Genomic DNA, 19,506 nt, shown 5'->3' on the forward strand with positions numbered 1-19,506 from the left:
TGGCCTTCTCGGCCGCAGAACTCGCAGCGGCGGTGTTCGGGATCCCATCGTCTGCTGCACTCTGCTACTCCAGCGCGACGTCCGGGGATCCCGCGAGAGACCGCTCGGTCGGAGCCGCAGGCTCCAGGCGTACCTCGGCAGCGGCCCCCGCCGAGAGAGAGGATCCACTGTACGCCCCCGCGCGGGTTGCTGCCAGCTGCAGTACACGTGCCTTGTCGCACGCTTGCTGGAAGGTCAACGTGGCTTCCTCAAGCAGCCGCAATCTGATGGCTGGCAAGGTGATTCCCGCCACGAACGCATCGCGCATCAGGTCATCGGTCGACTGTCCTAGGTTCCATCAAACAGTCTTTCCCCAAGCGTATCGGCTCCTGGATATAATGCTCCTGACTCTCCGATGGGTCCTGAGGCCGTGTGGTGAGCATGTGACGACCTATACAATGCGGTCCGTTGTCTGACGTAAATGCCTCGCAAAGTCGCGACAGCTGCATCGTACATAGTACATTGGGATGTCGCTATACACGATGTCGCTGACGTGACATGTCAAAATCGATATCCGCTGCGGCTCGGTGAGATCAGGAACCACCGCGGTGTAATGCTGGAGAGAGTTATACCAATGGTCCCATTGGTCCACAGCGTTCGTAGCCTGAGGGTCACCCGAGAATACCTCCAGACGCAGCAACTTCTCCATCGCTCCAGGCGTAGGATTCAAGCGAATAAAAATGTGGTGAAATAAAAGACATTCACCAGAAAACTCCAAGAAGCGAGCTTTTATTCACTTGAATGCAACTCATCTAAAAGGGAAACACATGGCACAATTAAACATCTCTGGCGCCTTCATTAATATCGAGGCAATGCAGAGACATTAGCAGGTACATAAGGATGTAAATTAACCATCTTACCAGCTTTAAGGCACAAGACAACAGTAATGATCCCTCCGCACTCAGGTGGTTAAATAGCCGCTCATCGCGCGGCAGACACAGGAACTGCATCATGAGTAGTGAATGTGAGGAGGGTACTACCCATACATGGAACCAACAATTTCATATCACCCTTCTCCCCCGATTGCTCAATTTGGCCGGGCGGCCAGCTCTGGGAAGAGTCCTAGTTGTTCCAAACTTCTTCCATTTAAGAATTATGGAGGCCACTGTGCTCTTGGGAACCTTCAATGCAGCAGAGATTTTTTTGTAGGCTTCCCCAGATCTGTGCCTCGACACAATCCTGTCTGAGCTCTGCAGGCAGATCCTTCGACCTCTTGGCTTGGTTTTTGCTCAGATATGCAGTCAGCTGTGAGACCTTATATAAACAGGTGTGTTCCTTTCCAAATCATGTCCAATCAATTGAATTTACCACAGGTGGACTCCAATCAAGGTGGAGAAACATCTCAAAGATGATCAAGAGAAATGGGAGGCACCTGAGCTAAATTTCAAGTGTCAGAGCAAAGGGTCTGAATATTTTTTAGACAGGGCCCTTAGGGATATTTTGGGGCCGTTTGGTTCAAATTCTTCCAAAAGCACCAAATTTGGCCCAGATGTTGCCCATGCCATACTCTTTCGATTTTTTACGGGCGCCCCCCCCCCCCCCCCCCCCGGAGGCCCCATATTGGCGAAATACTAAATGGCCACCACCCGGATTAGAGGAAAATCAGTTAAATAACCAAAAGGGTTGGAATCATGTATGATACCACTTTTCAGGGGTTTTTGAGGTCGAGGAATCCAATTATGATGTTATTTCGATGATTCGAGGTCGAGGTCAACCCTCAAGGTCATCTTAAAGGTCATTTTTGAGTCAAACATGTCGGTTTTTGAGTTTTTTTGTCAAGATTTACGCGAGGTTTACGCCATTTACGCCAGACGCCATTTACGCCATTTACGGCGAGATTTACGCCATTTTATGTTTCTGGGTTGGGTAATCGAACTCTGACCTTATTTTTGACAATTAGAGGAAATATTTACATGTCTAATTCCTAATTTTCAGGCATATGCAGTTCTTCAGTCTAATTACAAAGGTATGGATTTTGATGTTTTATGAACTGTATGCCTTATCCTTGTGTTTAATTTTTGTGCGATCATGATCCGGGTTCATGTATACATGATTGTATACATGTCATAAATATGACGTCACAGGTCATGTGACCTGGCGGCCATATTGGATTTTATGAAAACCTTAAAAATGGATCCCTGCCTTCATTTTTCGATCGATTCATTTTGAACTTTGACCACTTATAGTACGCCATGTGATTGGATGCATATCCTAATTATGACGTCATAGGTCAGGTGACATGGTGGGATGGACCGGTATGGTCCCCGGATCATACCGCCCTTGGCGCCCGTCAAAAATCGAAAGAGTATGGCATGGGCAACATCTGCGCCAAATTTGATGCTTTTGGAAGAATTTGAACCAAAATATCCCTTACGGCCCTGACTATTATGTAAATGTGATATTTCAGTTTTTTCTTTTTAATAAATTTGCAAAACTTTCTAAAATCCTGTTTTCTCTTTGTCATTATGGGGTATTGAGTGTAGATTGATGAGGGAAAAAATGAATTTAAACGATTTCAGCATAAGGCTGAAACATAACAAAATGTGAAAAAGTGAAGGTCTGAATACTCTCTGAATGCACTGTATATGGGAGCGTACGCTGGAGCAGCATGTCACCACGACCTTGCACGACTCCTCAGCACCATCCCGACACACACCACTGTGTGTGCTACGGAATGAGGTGTTTTACAGCGGCAGGAGTGCAAATCCTGCCACCAACCTCTTTGAGAGAGGGCCCCTTGCGCTGGTACTCATTTCACCGACCTCAGAAGGATGACAGGTTGAGTCAACCCCACCTGGTATTAATTCAACAGCTAAATGAGATTCAAACTCAGGACCTTATCATCCCAAGCCCACCACCCTAACCATTTGGCCAACACCAGGTATCTGCTTCTTCGCAGGTATTTTATTTTTACTACATGTGAAGCGAAGAGCAGGATTAAGCAATTGGTTCATTTGTCTATTTACAACCATCAGTTTATGATTGAGGAACAACTTGATTGAAATTGAATGTTATATTTTGAACACTGACCGATTGGAAAATGAACCTGTAGTTTAACAGTACTTCGGATCTTAATTCGTCTCAATCTCTCATGTGCAAAGAATTGTTTTTTTTAGCGGTCTGCCTGTCTCACATTCAAACAAAATTTAAAATAATTCCAAAGAAGAAACTTAGTTTTTCAAGAATGCCAAAGGTCACAAGCAATAGGCACAAACAAATAAGTAATGTAACATGTTGGTAGACAAGACGCTGAATAAGGTGGTGTACAAGACGCTGCATCAATGGTGTTAAACATCTGGATTTTTACCTGAAACGTGTAGCAGGTCTACAAGAGCTCTGCTCCCTGTGGTGGGTGTTGCTGTTGTGGTTCTTGGGTGTCGATTTTTCCGTCGTAGCCCATAGGGCAAAGCCGTCTGGAACAGTTTGTGTCCTTATGTATGTATATGTCCCCTCAAACGTATACCAATCAATAAGAACTGAGGATCTGGTCACATGACAGGGTGATGTGATTACGTCTGATGTCATTACGGTGATACGGCGGCTGACTCTCCACACTCCGGCGTTTTGATTCCAATTTCGTTCAGGCCGAACATATCATCGGACCTGTAATATATCACAATCGCCATGCTTTACCCTTACGTTTTTCATTCAGTGTGTGAAACAAACAAACCGATTGTTAAATTGGCCATCAAATATGGAAAGCATCGGCGTTACGTCTCTTGCAACAAAAGGGTACCTACCCAATGATTGTGTGGTATAATCTAGAGAACAGTAGATCTTCCCTCAGTTCTGTAAGTAAAACCTACCTCACGGATGTTGAGATTCCTCCAAATTTCTTTGTTTAATGTTATAAGCGGCATTAGTGACTGTTTGAAAAGCAAATCATGTGTGTTTGTGGTTTAAAATGTGTTAGTGTAAAGCCCGGCGAATTAGTCTTGTTCAAATATGCATCCATTGGTCATTTGTCACTCGACTCCACCCACCATGGCACCGAGATGAAATATGGCCACCATCTTCGTTTTCTGTTGGGCCTAAGACATCAGGCCTGTAGGCCTCTGCTGATTATACACTGCTCAGATTTGCTGTGTCAGACTTCCATTGGTTTTGTTTGGGATGGGTGTTACTCATAATGAGGGACACCGAAAAATCCAGTCAAAAAATTTTTTTAGCAAGGTTTAAACAAGCCCGTGAACACACGTTACATCACCTCCCTTATCCACGTTGGAAATGACATCACCTAAACCGCAACTAACCATTTATACAGGCACACCATTATTTACTGCAAACCCATGACGCTGCAAAGGAAGTTAAAAACATTCTGAACTTCAATATCATTTTTCATCACACTCCCAACATGTAATATTACGTTTTTGTGTTATAATAATTTGTAGACGTAAGCAGCACTAAGAAAAAAACTTTTTATTCAAGTCACGTTTCAGGTTGGAGCACTTATGAATGACCCAGAAATGTTTCATAGAAGTAAATAATTACAAAGGAGCAATGTTAATGGACCCAAGCTGCATTTGAACTCCATTATTCCTTCCCTGACTTGGTTGGTCAAGAAACACTTTTCAGGTGCCTTGCTAGAAGCACAGACAATATTTACAGCAGGCCAGTGCCAAAGACATGTGGACTGATTTTTCAACATGAACCGTACATGTCACAACACTGCCCTTATTAATCGCAACTTTACAACCATGTGCGACAGATTCATTAAACAGTCACACCTAGGTTAGATAAATGCAGTCCAGGTGGTTCAAAGAGTGAAAAATAATAACTGAACAAGGGTCGACCATCGGTGCAGGACATGTTTTGCTGCAGAGATTAATATGTACACAATTTGATGCTTGAAGGCAAAAAGCCCAAAGGGTGGGTATTCAAAAATGCAAGGCCATAAAACTTTGGCCTGTGAAGACCTCAAGTTGACAGTCCGTTTATAAGAGCAAGCAACACCAATAACAAAAAAAACAAAAACGTTTTGTACTTTTCTGAAGTATAGGTATTTGATTTACCTTGGAAAATTGACAACCTATTGATCTGCCACCTGGATAAAAAAGAAATTCGCAAAATGAATATGTTCGTCAACATTTTGGCAGCAAGGGCAGTGTAAGCACGGCACAAACGGAGAGGGGGGTAGATGCTGTATCCGAGAAAGTGAGCATTTTTAAATACATTGTACAATAATAATAATAATAACACCGGCATTACAACATAACTTGCTAGTAAAAACGGCGTTTGTTAAAGTCATTACGTATACCGCAAGTTTAGCAGGAAACCGAATGATCAGGTAAAGGAAACAGACGTACTGTTCAAATGGCAACTATAATTGTGAGAGCAACTTCTCGTGTGCTCAAATCCAGCTGCGAAGTAAAAGAATTACATACAGTTGCCACTGGAGATAAAAACCACAATATAGTCAAATCCCTCCTTATATAGTTGGTTTCATTTTCCCAAACCGATCTTTTTAGCTTCAGTTTCATAGATCAACAACCTCCACATCTTCGCCACGAAAAACTCAGCTTCGTCGTCCAATACCTTCAAAACAAACAAAAAAAAGCGGCAAATGAGAATCATTCCTTGTTCTTGTTCTGCTTGAACATTCACTTGTTTCACATTCACTTGTTCTTCTGTTTGTAAACAACATTTGATGGGTTTATCAGGTCTCATTTTAACCTTGGAGAGTGATCAAAACTGCTAGCTGTGTGACACCACACAAGGCAGCGACTTAATTTCAACTGCCTGTTAGAATGGTATAAAGTTGGCACTCGGTGGAGCGCATACCTCCCCTAAGTATGAACAGTTTACGTTTTTTATCCCACTGATAGGCTGGATCCAGATTCGGATCTTCACCAAAATGTAATCAATTTGTCCTCGTTAACACAACCAACCTCGCCACCAAATTTTGGCCGAATCCATCCACAACTTTGAGACATCTCGTTCACAAACAAGCAAACAGACAGACAGGGGAGAAAACACAACCTCCATTCACCTTCGGTGGCGTAAGTAAAAATCTTTATAAAAAGGGGCAAACAATTTGGTAATAAAATGCAGTTTTATGATTAACCAGAACAACACTTCGATGTCACGAGGTCGACCGATATTCCTCCGCCCACATTATACATACTAGTACGACACTCGATTTAAATCCCTTCAGCTGTTATCAAGAACCACATTTTTACCTGACATGACCTCTAACCTCAATATATATGTACATACATACATACATATACAGTGTATCGTGCAACTGGCAACAAAAGTTGCCGGACTGTACGTCATATTCCACCGTTAACCACAACTGTATTTAAGAGTGTTTCTTTGCCGTCGGACTGTAAATAATAATATGCCATTAACCACACCCAGCCCCTCCTGGTTGATTGACAGGCATGGTCCTGCCAACTCCTAGTTTTCCTTCAAATTACGATACAGTACATAGTTATGCAGTTATGCCTAACTTTTGTGGAATCCTTTCAAGTTATGAAAATTTAAGCAATCATGGATCTTCCCACCATAAAATGCAGTAGATTAATGTTTAAACCAAATGCTGAGCTTAAACCAATTTTGAGTTAGGCTGTCTAAAAAGAAGAAAAAAAGAAGAATTACAAAAAGGCTATTTTGGGTCAAATTTGTTAATCAGCAGTTCGCAAAATGTTAAATGAATATTATTGGAGGTGAAATCATCTGTAGACACGTGGTAGGTACTTTAGAGATTTATAAGTTTGTATTTTGGTCGAATTTGAGGATTTGTGTTGTATTCATGAGATATATTTAGTGTCCATGGCATCCCAACATAGGAAGTTAGCGACTTCCTCATAACTTGATGATGTCCATCTATAGTAAAGTCTCCCCAAACAGGTCAAAATGACTCACCATCGACACGTCATCCAAAATGCTTTGTGGTGCACTGTGAGCCAGGATCTACAAAATGCAAAAATATACCATAGTCAAGTGCAGTCTGTGGTATTTTAAATTACAAATTAATTTTGTGCACAGTCAAGGATTGTAGAAGGGCTACAACATAGAACAGAACAGAATGCAACAGAACAAAAGGAACAATATATAGAGCATGGAAACACAATAGCCGGCTTAAGGGGCAAAATAGAGGGAGACTTGGACAAATAAAAGATGTGGGGAAGATTGAGGGGTAGGGGAAGACACACTGGGTGAACAAGGTGGTTATACAAGCAAACTGTCAGGAAGGAAAAACTGGAAATTTGGAAAGATGTGGGCTTGGGGGAGAGTGGGAGTTGGGGATGTGGGAGAGGTGAACGGGAGTTGAAAATATCATGGTTTTGAAAAAAAAAAAAGATCAACTGTAATGCACTCTCTGCCATTAACAACAAAATAAAAATAAAAAAACCCCATCATTTAGAATTGGAACCAATTGTTGAAGGACTGCTGCAGCATTCATTCCAAGTGCCTTTTTGGTACGAGGGATGTTCAGAACACCTGCTTGCGAGTTTCCTCGTAACATAACATGCAACAATCGTTCAGCACAAGCAAATCGTGCAACCTCAGGTTCTCAGAGGTGGTTCTCAGAGCTGGTTCTCAGAGGTGGAACGAGGTCTTTTGAGAAAATATCAAACGGTCTTTCTGAGATAACAGCATGTGGATCTTCCAAAAAAACCAAAAAAAACACGAATACAAACACAAACACACAATCCATTACAATACCACGTCTGTCAGAAAATGAGAATGATTAAATCACGAGATACCTTCAAGCGGGGCTTTCCATTAGTCATGTTGCAAGGCTCTTTAAGGTGAGGAGAGGAATGGTTTATGACCTCAGAAGACACCAAACCAATGCATGAACAAGAGATATGCCAAAAAGTGGACGTCCCAGGATAATGACTCCTGCTCAGAACTGATACATTTGTATGAGCCATCGATGCAATAAGTTTCAAACTGCCCAGAGTACTGCAAAAACACTCTCTGGGCCTCGCCAAATAACGGTCAACACAGTCTTGAGGCGTCTATGATGCAGGGAGCTGTGTTTGCAATTCTGTTCAGTGTTCAATACTTGCACCAAAGCCTGGTGTTGGCTTAGCGGTAAGGGTGCTGGCTTGGGAATCCCGGTCAATCGTTGAATTAATGCCAGGGGGGTGGACTCAGCCTGTCATCCTTCCGAGGTCGGCAAATTGATTACCTGCTCGCTGGGATGAATGTGCCGGTGTGTGCCGCGGTTTAGAATAGGTACACCATATCCCTGCGTGTTGTAAGAGGCAACCAAGGATTGGGATCCAGCCATTTAAAAAAACAAAAAACATTGCCTCAAAAAGGGAACCATCACGATTGTCATGGGGCCCGCAAGACTAACCCCCACTCTAGCAGGGAAGATGGTCTTTAAAAAATGGGGGGGGGGGGGGGTGGGGCGGGTTCAATACTTGCACCGCAACACATTCAAGCACACTTACAGTGGACAAAACAGCATGCCGGATGGACCTGATGTCAAGGGGCAAGTGCTGTATTCAGTGACAAATCAAGATTTCTCCATGAAAGGTATAATGGCCGTGCCTGGGTCTACAGAAGACGCAATGAGCGATATGCCCCAGTCTGTGTCCAGGAAGCTGCTAAGTTTGGACATGGTGTCACGATGTGTGGTGGTATTGCTGAAGTCTTTCACAACAACTTGATCAGTATCCATAGAAAGCCGACGGCAGATCCATACATTAATGACATCTTATAGCAACACGTGTTGCCTACTTTTCAATAACATTGTTCAGTAAGAATCGTAATGCTCTCCTGGCTGTCAATCTCCTATTCTTCTATTCCTGTGCTGGCATCATTAATCCCCCTTAGGAATCCTCATGCCCTCGTTGAGGGAATTTTCCCAGATAGTTTTCACAGTTTAGTTTTAAAATGTTTAAACTTTCCCCTGAAGTGTTGTATTATGTTGTATATTATAATATAACACACTGCTTCTTCTTCTTTAAAAGGTCGTTTTCGATTTGCTCACCAAATCTCTTCATTTCAAATAAAAATTCAATCTCTTTCAGTTCTTCCTTCCTACATTCCTGAAACTCACCTGCATTCCACCCCTCCTCCAACATTTTCAAATGGATCTCTGACTTGAAAATCACAAGAAACTCATTTTGCAATAAATGATTGTCTTCCATGAATCATCCAACACTTTCGAAAATCAAAACTCATCCTTCCCCTCCTAAACTCCCCACTCACCCATCCCTTTCAAGTCTCCCCCCTTGCCCCTCCCCTCATAAACTCCACCCTCACCCCTCCCCTCCTAAACTCCCCCCTCACTCAACTCCTAAATTCCCTCCTCACCCCTCCATTTCAAAACAACCCCTTCCCCTTCAAATCTCCCCACCCTACTTTTTTCTCCAGTTCTCCCTCTCACCCTCCTCCTCAAAGTGTCCTCCCTGCTTGCTCTCCCTTCCAACTCTTACCTCCATCTCCTCCAACCTTCTTCCATGCTCTGCCCCCCCCCCCCCCCGCCACCCCTCAAACAACACCTCACTGTGCCTCATCCAATCACCATCGAACCTTTTGTCCTCCTCCTCCTTCCCTTTCTCCTAGGTCTTCTGAAATCTCTGACACACGATCAACAGCTCTCCCTACCTCTCCCTCCTCTTCCTCACCTCACCCTACCCCTTCCCTCCCCTGTCCTGTATCCGATGCTCCCCCTTCCTCTTCCTTAACGGTATGGACCTCAAACATCCGGAGCCTTCGCTCAAACCTGATTGATCTCTCCATACAGGTTGTTTCTGACAAACCAGACGTGATCTGCTTAACAGAAACTTTCCTCCTTCAAGATGCCTCTGATTCCTTAATATCTCTCGCTGGTTATTCCCTCATCCGGTACGATAGACCTGAGCCTCATCCGATAGACCGAAGCGATAAACCTGGAGGTGTGGTTGCTATCTTTATCAAAAACTCTTCCTCACTCTCCCTGCACTGCCCTCTCTCCACCGAGCCCCCAGGAGTACCTCTGGCTACGGCTTCCCCATGGCTCCCACCTTTTGTTCATACTAGGGCATTGCCCGTACTATATCTATATCTAAAATTATATCCCCCCCCCTCTATTTACATGAAATGGTTTGGTCCAAAGCGAACGGCTTGCGAGTACGGTGACAATCCCCCCCCTCTATTTACATGCAATGGTTTGGTCCAAAGCGAACGGCTTCCGGAGTTTGGTAAAGAAATCGCCATCGCGTGCACAAACGCGCAGGAAAGCGAATGAATCGCAAATTCGGTTTTATTAGTTTTAAAACATAGTTTAACGCCAACATAGTTTGCAAACGTGAAATAAATGAATACGCTCTCAAATGTGCCATCCGAGGCAGAGTGTGTCCTCCACGTTCGGCACACGCGATCGTTCGCTGCTCTCTGATTGGTTGAATCGTTTTTTGGACATAGCTCGGTAAGTAATTGTCCGATTAATATGAAACCTTGAAAAGGCACATCCTCGGGTCCCCAGCAATATACCTGGCAAGTTAAAAGTATATCGGACCCGTGGTTGTCGAGAAACAGCGGTCACAGACAAACAGACGTACAAATGTACAGACGTACAGAGATTACTGGAATTATAGATAGACTAGGGCATTGCCCGTACTATATCTATATCTAAAATTATATCCCCCCCCCTCTATTTACATGAAATGGTTTGGTCCAAAGCGAACGGCTTGCGAGTACGGTGACAATCCCCCCCCTCTATTTACATGCAATGGTTTGGTCCAAAGCGAACGGCTTCCGGAGTTTGGTAAAGAAATCGCCATCGCGTGCACAAACGCGCAGGAAAGCGAATGAATCGCAAATTCGGTTTTATTAGTTTTAAAACATAGTTTAACGCCAACATAGTTTGCAAACGTGAAATAAATGAATACGCTCTCAAATGTGCCATCCGAGGCAGAGTGTGTCCTCCACGTTCGGCACACGCGATCGTTCGCTGCTCTCTGATTGGTTGAATCGTTTTTTGGACATAGCTCGGTAAGTAATTGTCCGATTAATATGAAACCTTGAAAAGGCACATCCTCGGGTCCCCAGCAATATACCTGGCAAGTTAAAAGTATATCGGACCCGTGGTTGTCGAGAAACAGCGGTCACAGACAAACAGACGTACAAACGTACAGAGATTACTGGAATTATAGATAGATGTGTTGTACCGTCCACCAAAAGTGATGATTCCATCTACATCTCGCTGTCTGATAACATGGACCAACTTCTATCGACTCATCCCAACTCTCTCTTCCTCATATGTGGTGATTTCAACTGTCATCATGCCAGCTGGCTGGGTGTGGGCACTTCTCTCACCAGCCATGGCACCTCAGCAAAGGACTTATGTGACTCATTGGGACTGACACAATGTCAATTTCCTGACCCGGATCTCACTCAACGGAGCATCTTCTCTTCTAGACTTGGTTATGATGAACTTCCCTGCAAATGTCTGCTGCTCTTCTTCTGCTCCAATCGGTTCATCTGACCATATGATTGTTAAAGTGGACATCCCTCTGGCCATTTTCAGAGAGCCTCCTCAGTGTCGACGAGTCTGGCATTTCACTCACGCTAACTGGCATGGTCTTCAAGCAGCCATAAATCATCTGGACTGGTCTCCCATCTCTACTGCCTCTGACATCAACTCATCCTGGGAATTCTTCCAAAGTAAATTGCTCTCATGCACAGATGTATCCCATCTCGTCTTCAGTTGTCATACCCTTCCTCCCGTCCATGGTACACGGAATCTTGTGGTGAGGCAGTTGCCCTGAAACAATTTGCCTTCGCCTTCTGGAAGGCAAATCCAACGGAAGGAAATCTCATTTCCTTTCACAAAGCCCGAAACAAGTGTGTGTCCACCCGCAGGAGAGCCAGGAAACAATATCTCTCCATTCTCAAGGCCGAACTCTCTTATCTGTCTCCCTCTTCCAAATCCTGCTGGCGTCTGGTCAAATCTGTTTCTGGTGTTTGTTCCCCTTCCATCCCCTCCCTTACCTCAAACGGCTACACAGCTGACTCCACATGTGAAAAAGCTGAATGCCTCAACTCTGTGTTTGCCTCAAAATCTTGTGTCCCAAACCGGTCTCTCTCGGTACCCACCGTACCGAGCCATACCCAACTGCTCCGGGACACTGTGTCCTTCTCTCCTGACAAGGTGGAGAAGTTTCTGTCAATCCTCAACTCTGATTCTGCAACTGGACCAGACGGCATCAGCCTATGGGTCCTAAAATCCTGCTCTGCCGCTCTTTCACACCCTCTCTCTGTTCTCTTCACCCTCTCTTTTGCTCAAGGTCATCTGCCAGCATCTTAGAAATCAGCAAACATTACCGCTTTACACAAAAAAGGTGCTAAAACAGATCCTTGCAACTACAGACCAATCAGCCTGCTCCCAATTTTATCAGCAAAGTAATGGAATCCATTATTGCTTTGGATATCAAATCCTTCCTCTTCTCCAATGGCTTGATCTCTGATCATCAATTTGGATTCAGACCATGTCACTCGACTCTGGACATGCTGCCTCTGCTGTCTCAACAATGGATGGAGGTCCTCAATGTCAAACAGGAAATTAGACCCTTGACATATCACATGCCTTCGATACGGTCTGGCACCCCGCTCTGCTCACCAAACTCTCCTCCTATGGTATCCATGGAAATCTCCACGCATGCCTAGCAGACTTCCTCTCTGATCGTAGTCAACGTGTGGCCCTGAATGGATTTCTCTCATCTCCCCTTCCTGTTCAGGCTGGAGTTCCCCAAGGCAGTGTTCGGGGCCCTGTGCTTTTCCTGGTCTTCATCAATGATCTCTCCGACTCTCTGGAAAATCCTCTCTATCTCTTTGCTGATGACTCCACTCTCTGCTGCTCCATACCTCATCCCTCAGATCGGCAATCTGCAGCCTCCTCACTCTTAGTCAGGTTCACTATGTTAACAAATATAATTTCGTTCAAAATTTTGGTAGATTAGCAAAACTATACATTTTTGGAATATTCAGAGCATGAGGAATCCAAAAATTAATGTTTACATTTGTGTAGACACCTTTGCGAAAATGAGACTCAGGACAGTGATGAAGATAGTCAGGTTCACTATCTTAACAAATATAATTTCTTTCAAAAATTTGGGATTAGCAAACCTGTACATTTTTGGAATCTTCAGAGCATGGAGAATCTGAAAATCAATGTTGGCATTTGCACAGACACCTGCATGGCCGCCATTTTGGATTTTGAAAATGGCCGCCATAAAATACATATTTTGCGCGATCTCGGCTTCTAGTCAACCTAGAGACTTAATTAAATATGCTAATCCTATGTTTTCTGGGTCAAGGAATCCAATAAAGGCCTCAAAATAGTGCTCAGGATTATAGAAAAGCAACAAACAAAGGTAATTGAAAACCATTGTCTTTATATTTGTGATATAACTGTATTACATAATACATGATATTGCAAGTCCTTTGAAGTTATAGGTTGTTATAGGAAGTTATAGGTAGTATCAGATTGAACTATAAGTCCTATACACAGGATCTACGAGGTCTATACCGTTCAGGAATATGCTTTTACAGATCTTCATCACTGTCCTGAGTCATTTTCGCAAAGGTGTCCACGCAAATGTAAACATTAATTTTTGGATTCCTCATGCTCTGAATATTCCAAAAATGTATAGTTTTGCTAATCTACCAAAATTTTGAACGAAAAAACATTGTGAACCTGACTATCTCTGCAGACCTGGACAAAATGACAGACTGGTCAAACAAGTGGAACATGTCTTTCAATCCTGTCAAATCTCACACTCTTACTATGTCTCTCCGAAAAGACCGTCTGGACAACCCTCCCATATACTTTCTCAGCAATCCTCTCCAAGAAGTATTGTCATTCAAGCTCTTGGGTCTCACAATGTGCCATAATCTTTCCTGGGAAAACCACATTTCCAAGCTGGCCTCCAACGCCAGTCACCGATTGGGCATCCTCCGTCGTGCGATGTCCTTCCTTGGCACACCTGAGCTCCTCACCACATACAAGGCTTTCATCCACAGCTCAATAGAATACTACTGCTCTTCCCTCTGGGCTGGTGCTCCTGTCTCACATCTAGCTCGGCTTCACGCAGTTGAAACCAAAGCTTTCAGAATCATTGGAAATCTCCCACGATGAAGCTAACTCTGAGGGCCTTTCACTCACTCACGGCAGGCAGGTTGGGGGTCTTTCTGTCTTCTACCAACTCCTCTCTAGCCTAGCGCCCCCCTCCCCCACCCCCCAGCCCTGTCTGTGCTGTCCCCCAAATACTCCTGCAGGTCGCACAAGATCTGCCAGCAACCCTCTTCTGGTGAAACTGCCAAAATCAAGACTCTCTGCTCACCTTCACTCTTTCATTCCTCTTTTCTCCCGCCTCTGGAACAAACTCCCTCACTGTCTTCAATCCCACTCCTCCCTCCAGGTCTTTAAAACAGTTGTGCACCACCATCTCTTATCTTCCCCCATCCAAAACCTTGATCTTTTCTACCCCCATTAATTCACCCAGGATCCACTTCTCTGAAATACCAACTTCTTTCCTGAAAGTTTATTTTTATTTTTTTATGTTGGAGGCTCCAGGCACGGACTATGTAGCCCTCATCGAGGCTAGACCTTAAAGGGCCACAGACACAGAAAATCATGTTTGGTTTAATTAATAGATATTGCTTCACTTAACACTTAATCGTCCTTTTTTTAAAATTAATATCACTCGATTGGCCCCCGCCACCCAAATAAATGGCGATTTGATTGCTCATGTGACTGGCTACGTCATCGAGGGAATTTTTGTTGCTGCTGGTAGTTTTTAGCTGGTAGTGGAGCCCGCCCCTAAAATCGTGATGTTCATTCATGATGTCACCTGTGTGATGTGATCGAGGGAAAGGTTTCTCAGCACGCAATGATAACTGCCTGACCAAGAATCTTCTGATAGTCAAAATCATTATTAAAAGCTACCAGCAGCAACAAAAATTCCCTCGATGACGTAGCCAGTCACATGAGCAATCAAATCGCCATTTATTTGGGTGGCGGGGGCCAATCGAGTGATATTTTTTCAAAAAAAAGGACGATTAAGTGTTAAGTGAAGCAATATCTATTAATTAAACCAAACATGATTTTCTGTGTCTGTGGCTCTTTTTAAATAGAAGAGGGGAAAAGTGTATGATGAAAAATGTATGATGTTTGTTTGTGAGAAAGAGATTGAAGCTCGCCCCTTTGGCTGTAGTTTGAGTGAGACAGAAAGAAAATTCAGCAATCCTGACATGGAGTGAAAGATGGTTCCGGCCACCACTTTAACGCTCCTAAGTCCAAACGGTAGTACCACTCTCAACGGTTGCTGCCTTCAACCTACTACCTAAAGCCCCAGTCATACCGGCCATTTTCAGGCCACGAATCGCCACGACCTAATATCGGGGCGACATTCTTGGCCAGATCGTATTGGGGTCCTGGCGATTCCTGGATGATCGGGGGTGTACTTGGCAGTTCGGGTCGAGACGGGAAGCCGCCCCGACAATTTTGAACTGTTCAAAATTATCGTGGCGATTCGTGGCGTTTTTCAAACTCTTGCTGCTGTCTGGAGGGTGTCGTACGGGCGCGTGTGGGCATCGGGAAAATGGTCGTGGAGTGTCTTGCGGCGGTCGGGAAACTTGGCTGCCACGATTCGCTCCGCATCCAGCAAGCACCGATACGACCGCCGTACGTCCTCACATGGACGCCGTACGACTGCCATCACGATCTTCCAAGAATTGCCCCGATCCGCCCCGACCACGTTCGCGCAGCAGTACGACGACTCACGATCATTGCCGATCTCTCACGAATTAACAAGACTCCGCCAAGACTGCCGTAAGCATGCAGTAAGCACCAGTAGGCGCCAGTACGACCTGTCACAAGACCGGGTATATATAGGCGATCCCCGGCGGCGAAATCATTTCATCTCCTGATTCCAAGCTGGTCACATCGATCACATCCAAGCTGGTCATGGCGGCCGCGTGATTGTGCATGCCTTCCTGGATCCCCTCCCCCTCTTCCTGGCTGGCGGCATCATTGGAAGGCTTGGAGTTGATGATTTATATAAACGACATACAAAAATAACTTGAATTAGCGTCGTCTGAATTTTAAGATCGTAGTTAGGTCGGCGTGATTCTTGGCCGTTCTTATATAGGGCAAGGACGGCCGCCGCGCAGTCGGGCTCGGACGGGTGGGCACGTACACGTGCGTAGTGAGGTCGTAGTGCCGTCGTAGTGGGATCGGGGCGAAGATGTGTGGGCACGGGCTAGGACTTGTGGCGATCTTGCCGCGCACTTGGCGGATCGGGCTTTGTCGGCGCGGCGGTCACGGCGCGATCGTACGGGACTCGGGGCAGGGGTGTTTTGTTATGACTGTGGGAAAATTTACAGCCGATCTTGCCGAAAAGTCGTGTTGGTGCGGGGAATCGCCAGATCGGGGCGATTCGTGGCCACTCAAATCCGGTATGACTGGGGCTTAAGGAACCGGTCCAACCGGATGAGTGTTTTTTTGGAGACACCATCTCCTTACTGGATGGCCGTTGGCTCCCAGAGGGAGCTCACCCGCCCTTTGACATCCTAGCTGTTTTGACGTCCTAGCTCAGTCCTAGCTGTGTCGATGTGTGTTTTACCTCTCCCATCCCCCACACCCCTTCCCACGCCTCCTCCCCTCCCCCCAAGCCCTCTCCCTCCCACAGATCTCCCGATGTCCCTGCTCTCAAAAGATGTACTTGTGTGCTTCCCCCTCTCTCCCCATCTTGTCTCCCACTCCATTTATGTTGTCTTAAGTGTCCATTTGTTTTTTTTTGTCCTTAATGTTGGCTCTTACACGACCCTCTATACAAAAAAGAAAAAGAAAAAAAAAAGGCATAACATTGTTCCTGCTGACCCGGCCTGCGGACAGGAACAAGGAATGTTATTGTCAATGCCAATATTAATGTCATGACACCCTGGTCTACCATCTCGCCAGATTGAAGTCCAATTGAACATCTCTGGGATATCATTTATCCTCACATTTGAACCTTGCTAAGACAACCACAGACCATTTGAGCTGAAACCGGAGCCGATTCGGAATGCCATTCCCCAAGCTCAGATTCATACGGTCAATGGGTGACGGTGCATCGTAATAGATTGCTGCCAAAGGTGGACATACCCGGTATCGAGATTGTTACTTCCATGTTTGATACCCATTTGAACCAATGTGGAAGTCATCTGTTCAGGTATAAATCATGCGTTGGCTCAACCTTTAAGGTAGCTGCCTTAAGATCCTAGGGTATGAGTTCAAGCCCCTATCATGCCATTGAATTAACACCAGACGGGTCGACTCAACCTGTCATCCTTCCAAAGTCGGCAAAATGAGTACCAGCTAGCTGGTAATAGGGCGATACGTCAGCGGCACAGCCGCACCCCCAGAGAAAACGATGCAGCCAATCAGCCACAGGCTGCATAAGAAGAAATAAATTAATCTGTTCAGGTTTTTGTTTTTTTTAATGGGGTAGAGTGCTTGTGTATGCAAGCAAAAAAATCACCACCATTGTGAGGGCTACCTTAGTGCATATGAAGTCAACCAGAGAGGGCTCTTCCTCGCCAATGTACTCTATAATCTTTTTGTTGATCCAAGGCTTGATTCTCTTCTCCATCAGCGTCTAGAGGCAAGATGTACAAACACACAGCGTTCCAAGGTAAGCAATTTTAATAATGTATTCACTGCTTCCAGTAGTCCAATGATTCAGCAAGATAAGCAAAAGTACTGTAAAAGCAAGAATGACTTGGAATGACAATTCAAACAAAATCTCATAATAAACCAATATTATTGGTTCATAAATAAATAAATATTTATTCATAAAATTCATATTCATAATAAATTCGTAAAAATTCATAAAATAAATAAATTCATAATAAATCTCAATATTCAAACAAACAAAATTGGCATTGGCAATATTGGCATCAAAGGCTTGTTACGTTAGGACTGGCACCCCCGACCCCCTCCCCCACCCCATGAGACAATAAAACGGGAAGATTCACACCTTGAAGCCCAACCCTCTTATCTCATTAAACCTTCCACTAACACAGCTCCCCAAACTTGCCAAAATTAGTTATACCTCTTTTTACTTCGGAGGTTGTTTTCAGAAGGTGGTCGGAGGTTGTTTTCATCCCTGTCTGTCTGTTTGGCTGTCTGTGAATAGGATATCATCTCAAAAAGTTGTGGACGGACGCAGAAGAAATTTGGTGGAGAGGCTGGGTGTGTGACAAGGACGAAGTGATTAGATTTTGGTGAACATCCGGATCCAGATATGAGAATTTTTTTCAATTTCTTAAGTGATTCTTCACCATTGAGAGATGGGACTAAAAACGATATATAGCATGACATTTCTAAAAGCTGTGGACGACTTATGACAAAGCGAAGTGGACGAGTTGGTTCGGTGACAAGAACAGGCTGATTAATTTTTTTTCAGATCCGAATCCAGATCCGGCCTATCACTGGGATATATATAACAAAACGTAAACTGTTCAGCCTGGCGGAGGTATGCGCTCTACGGAGTGCCGCTCTCGTTTTTTTGTTTTGTTTACATAGTCGAAGCTCATGGAAAAGCTAGTACAAGCGCACTGAATGGATCAGGACACAACCAGACAAAAGGAACAGAAGCGAGAGGGAGAGAGAGGGGGTTTGGGGAAACATGAACTGAAAATGAGGAACATCGAGACAAATCATTTTTACACTTTCTATCCGAGGAGAGGACGTGTCAGGCCTTGAACAATACAAAAGCAACGAAACGAATAGCACAAACAATGAACAAATTATCATAAAAGATTGCATGGGATACAATAAAAACGCCGATACAAGACAAAACAACATCAAAACACGATGAGTCCGGTTCGGAAAACTCAGCTTTAGTGAGGTGGAAACGAGAGTCCAGATCTTCATCACCACGTGCAAAAACCCCGAACCGAAAAAACATTGTCACTCACTTATCAAACTGCTCTACTTAAACCCACTACATGTGACTCGACAACCAGTACAGTATTTTCCGGTGTATTAACCGTGAGCATGCATTAACCGCACCCCTTTTTGTTATGCTCAAAAAAAAAAACATTCATGCTCCCGGCAAAGCTCGATGATGTAGGACTGCAAGTGTGTCGTCTTATCAGCCGTGTCATGGGGTACATGTTGGGAGATGTGTGTGCAGCGTCGAACCGACAGATCATGGCGTGCCATGAATCTGTAGGCCCAAGACGGGCTAGTCGTGAAGTCCCCAATTTCATAATCCTTAGCTAAGCTCCTCACCTTCCGCCTGAGGACGTGTTGCGCAAATGTTGTAAATCAAAAACGTGTAAATTCAAACTAATTTCCCATTATAAGAGGCAGAGGTTAGGGGGGGATGCTGCCTCAATCCTCGCCGACTGGGCATCCTCCATCGTGCGAAGTCCTTCCTTGGCACACCTGAGCTTCTCACCACATACAAGGCTTTCATCCGCAGCTCAATGGAATACTGTTCTCCCCTCTGGGCCGGTGCTCCTGCCTCA

The 19,506-nt window shown here is 44.6% G+C and overlaps 1 protein-coding gene across 8 annotated transcripts in view; it reads right to left on the minus strand.

Annotated features, from left to right (window-relative positions):
- Positions 1 to 4,443: 4,443 nt before the first annotated feature.
- RBM25 (RNA binding motif protein 25) overlaps positions 4,444 to 19,506 on the minus strand; it is a 95,315-nt gene continuing 80,252 nt past the window's right edge. For 7 of the 8 annotated variants that reach the window (XM_078786720.1, XM_078786719.1, XM_078786718.1 and 4 more), the window contains 3 exons: positions 17,529 to 17,627; positions 6,907 to 6,954; positions 4,444 to 5,574 (listed from right to left, as the gene is read on the minus strand). In XM_078786720.1, the coding sequence (XP_078642846.1) occupies positions 5,482 to 5,574; positions 6,907 to 6,954; positions 17,529 to 17,627 (240 nt within the window). In that variant the 3' untranslated portion in view covers positions 4,444 to 5,481. Of the gene's footprint in view, positions 5,575 to 6,906; positions 6,955 to 17,528; positions 17,628 to 18,083; positions 18,220 to 19,506 lie in introns of all 8 variants that reach the window. The other variant, XR_013624981.1, reaches the window with a different exon arrangement.

Source organism: Myxine glutinosa, chromosome 11 (genome assembly GCF_964187855.1).
Source record: "Myxine glutinosa chromosome 11, kmMyxGlut1.1, whole genome shotgun sequence".
Classification (NCBI taxonomy): Eukaryota; Metazoa; Chordata; class Myxini; order Myxiniformes; family Myxinidae; genus Myxine; species Myxine glutinosa.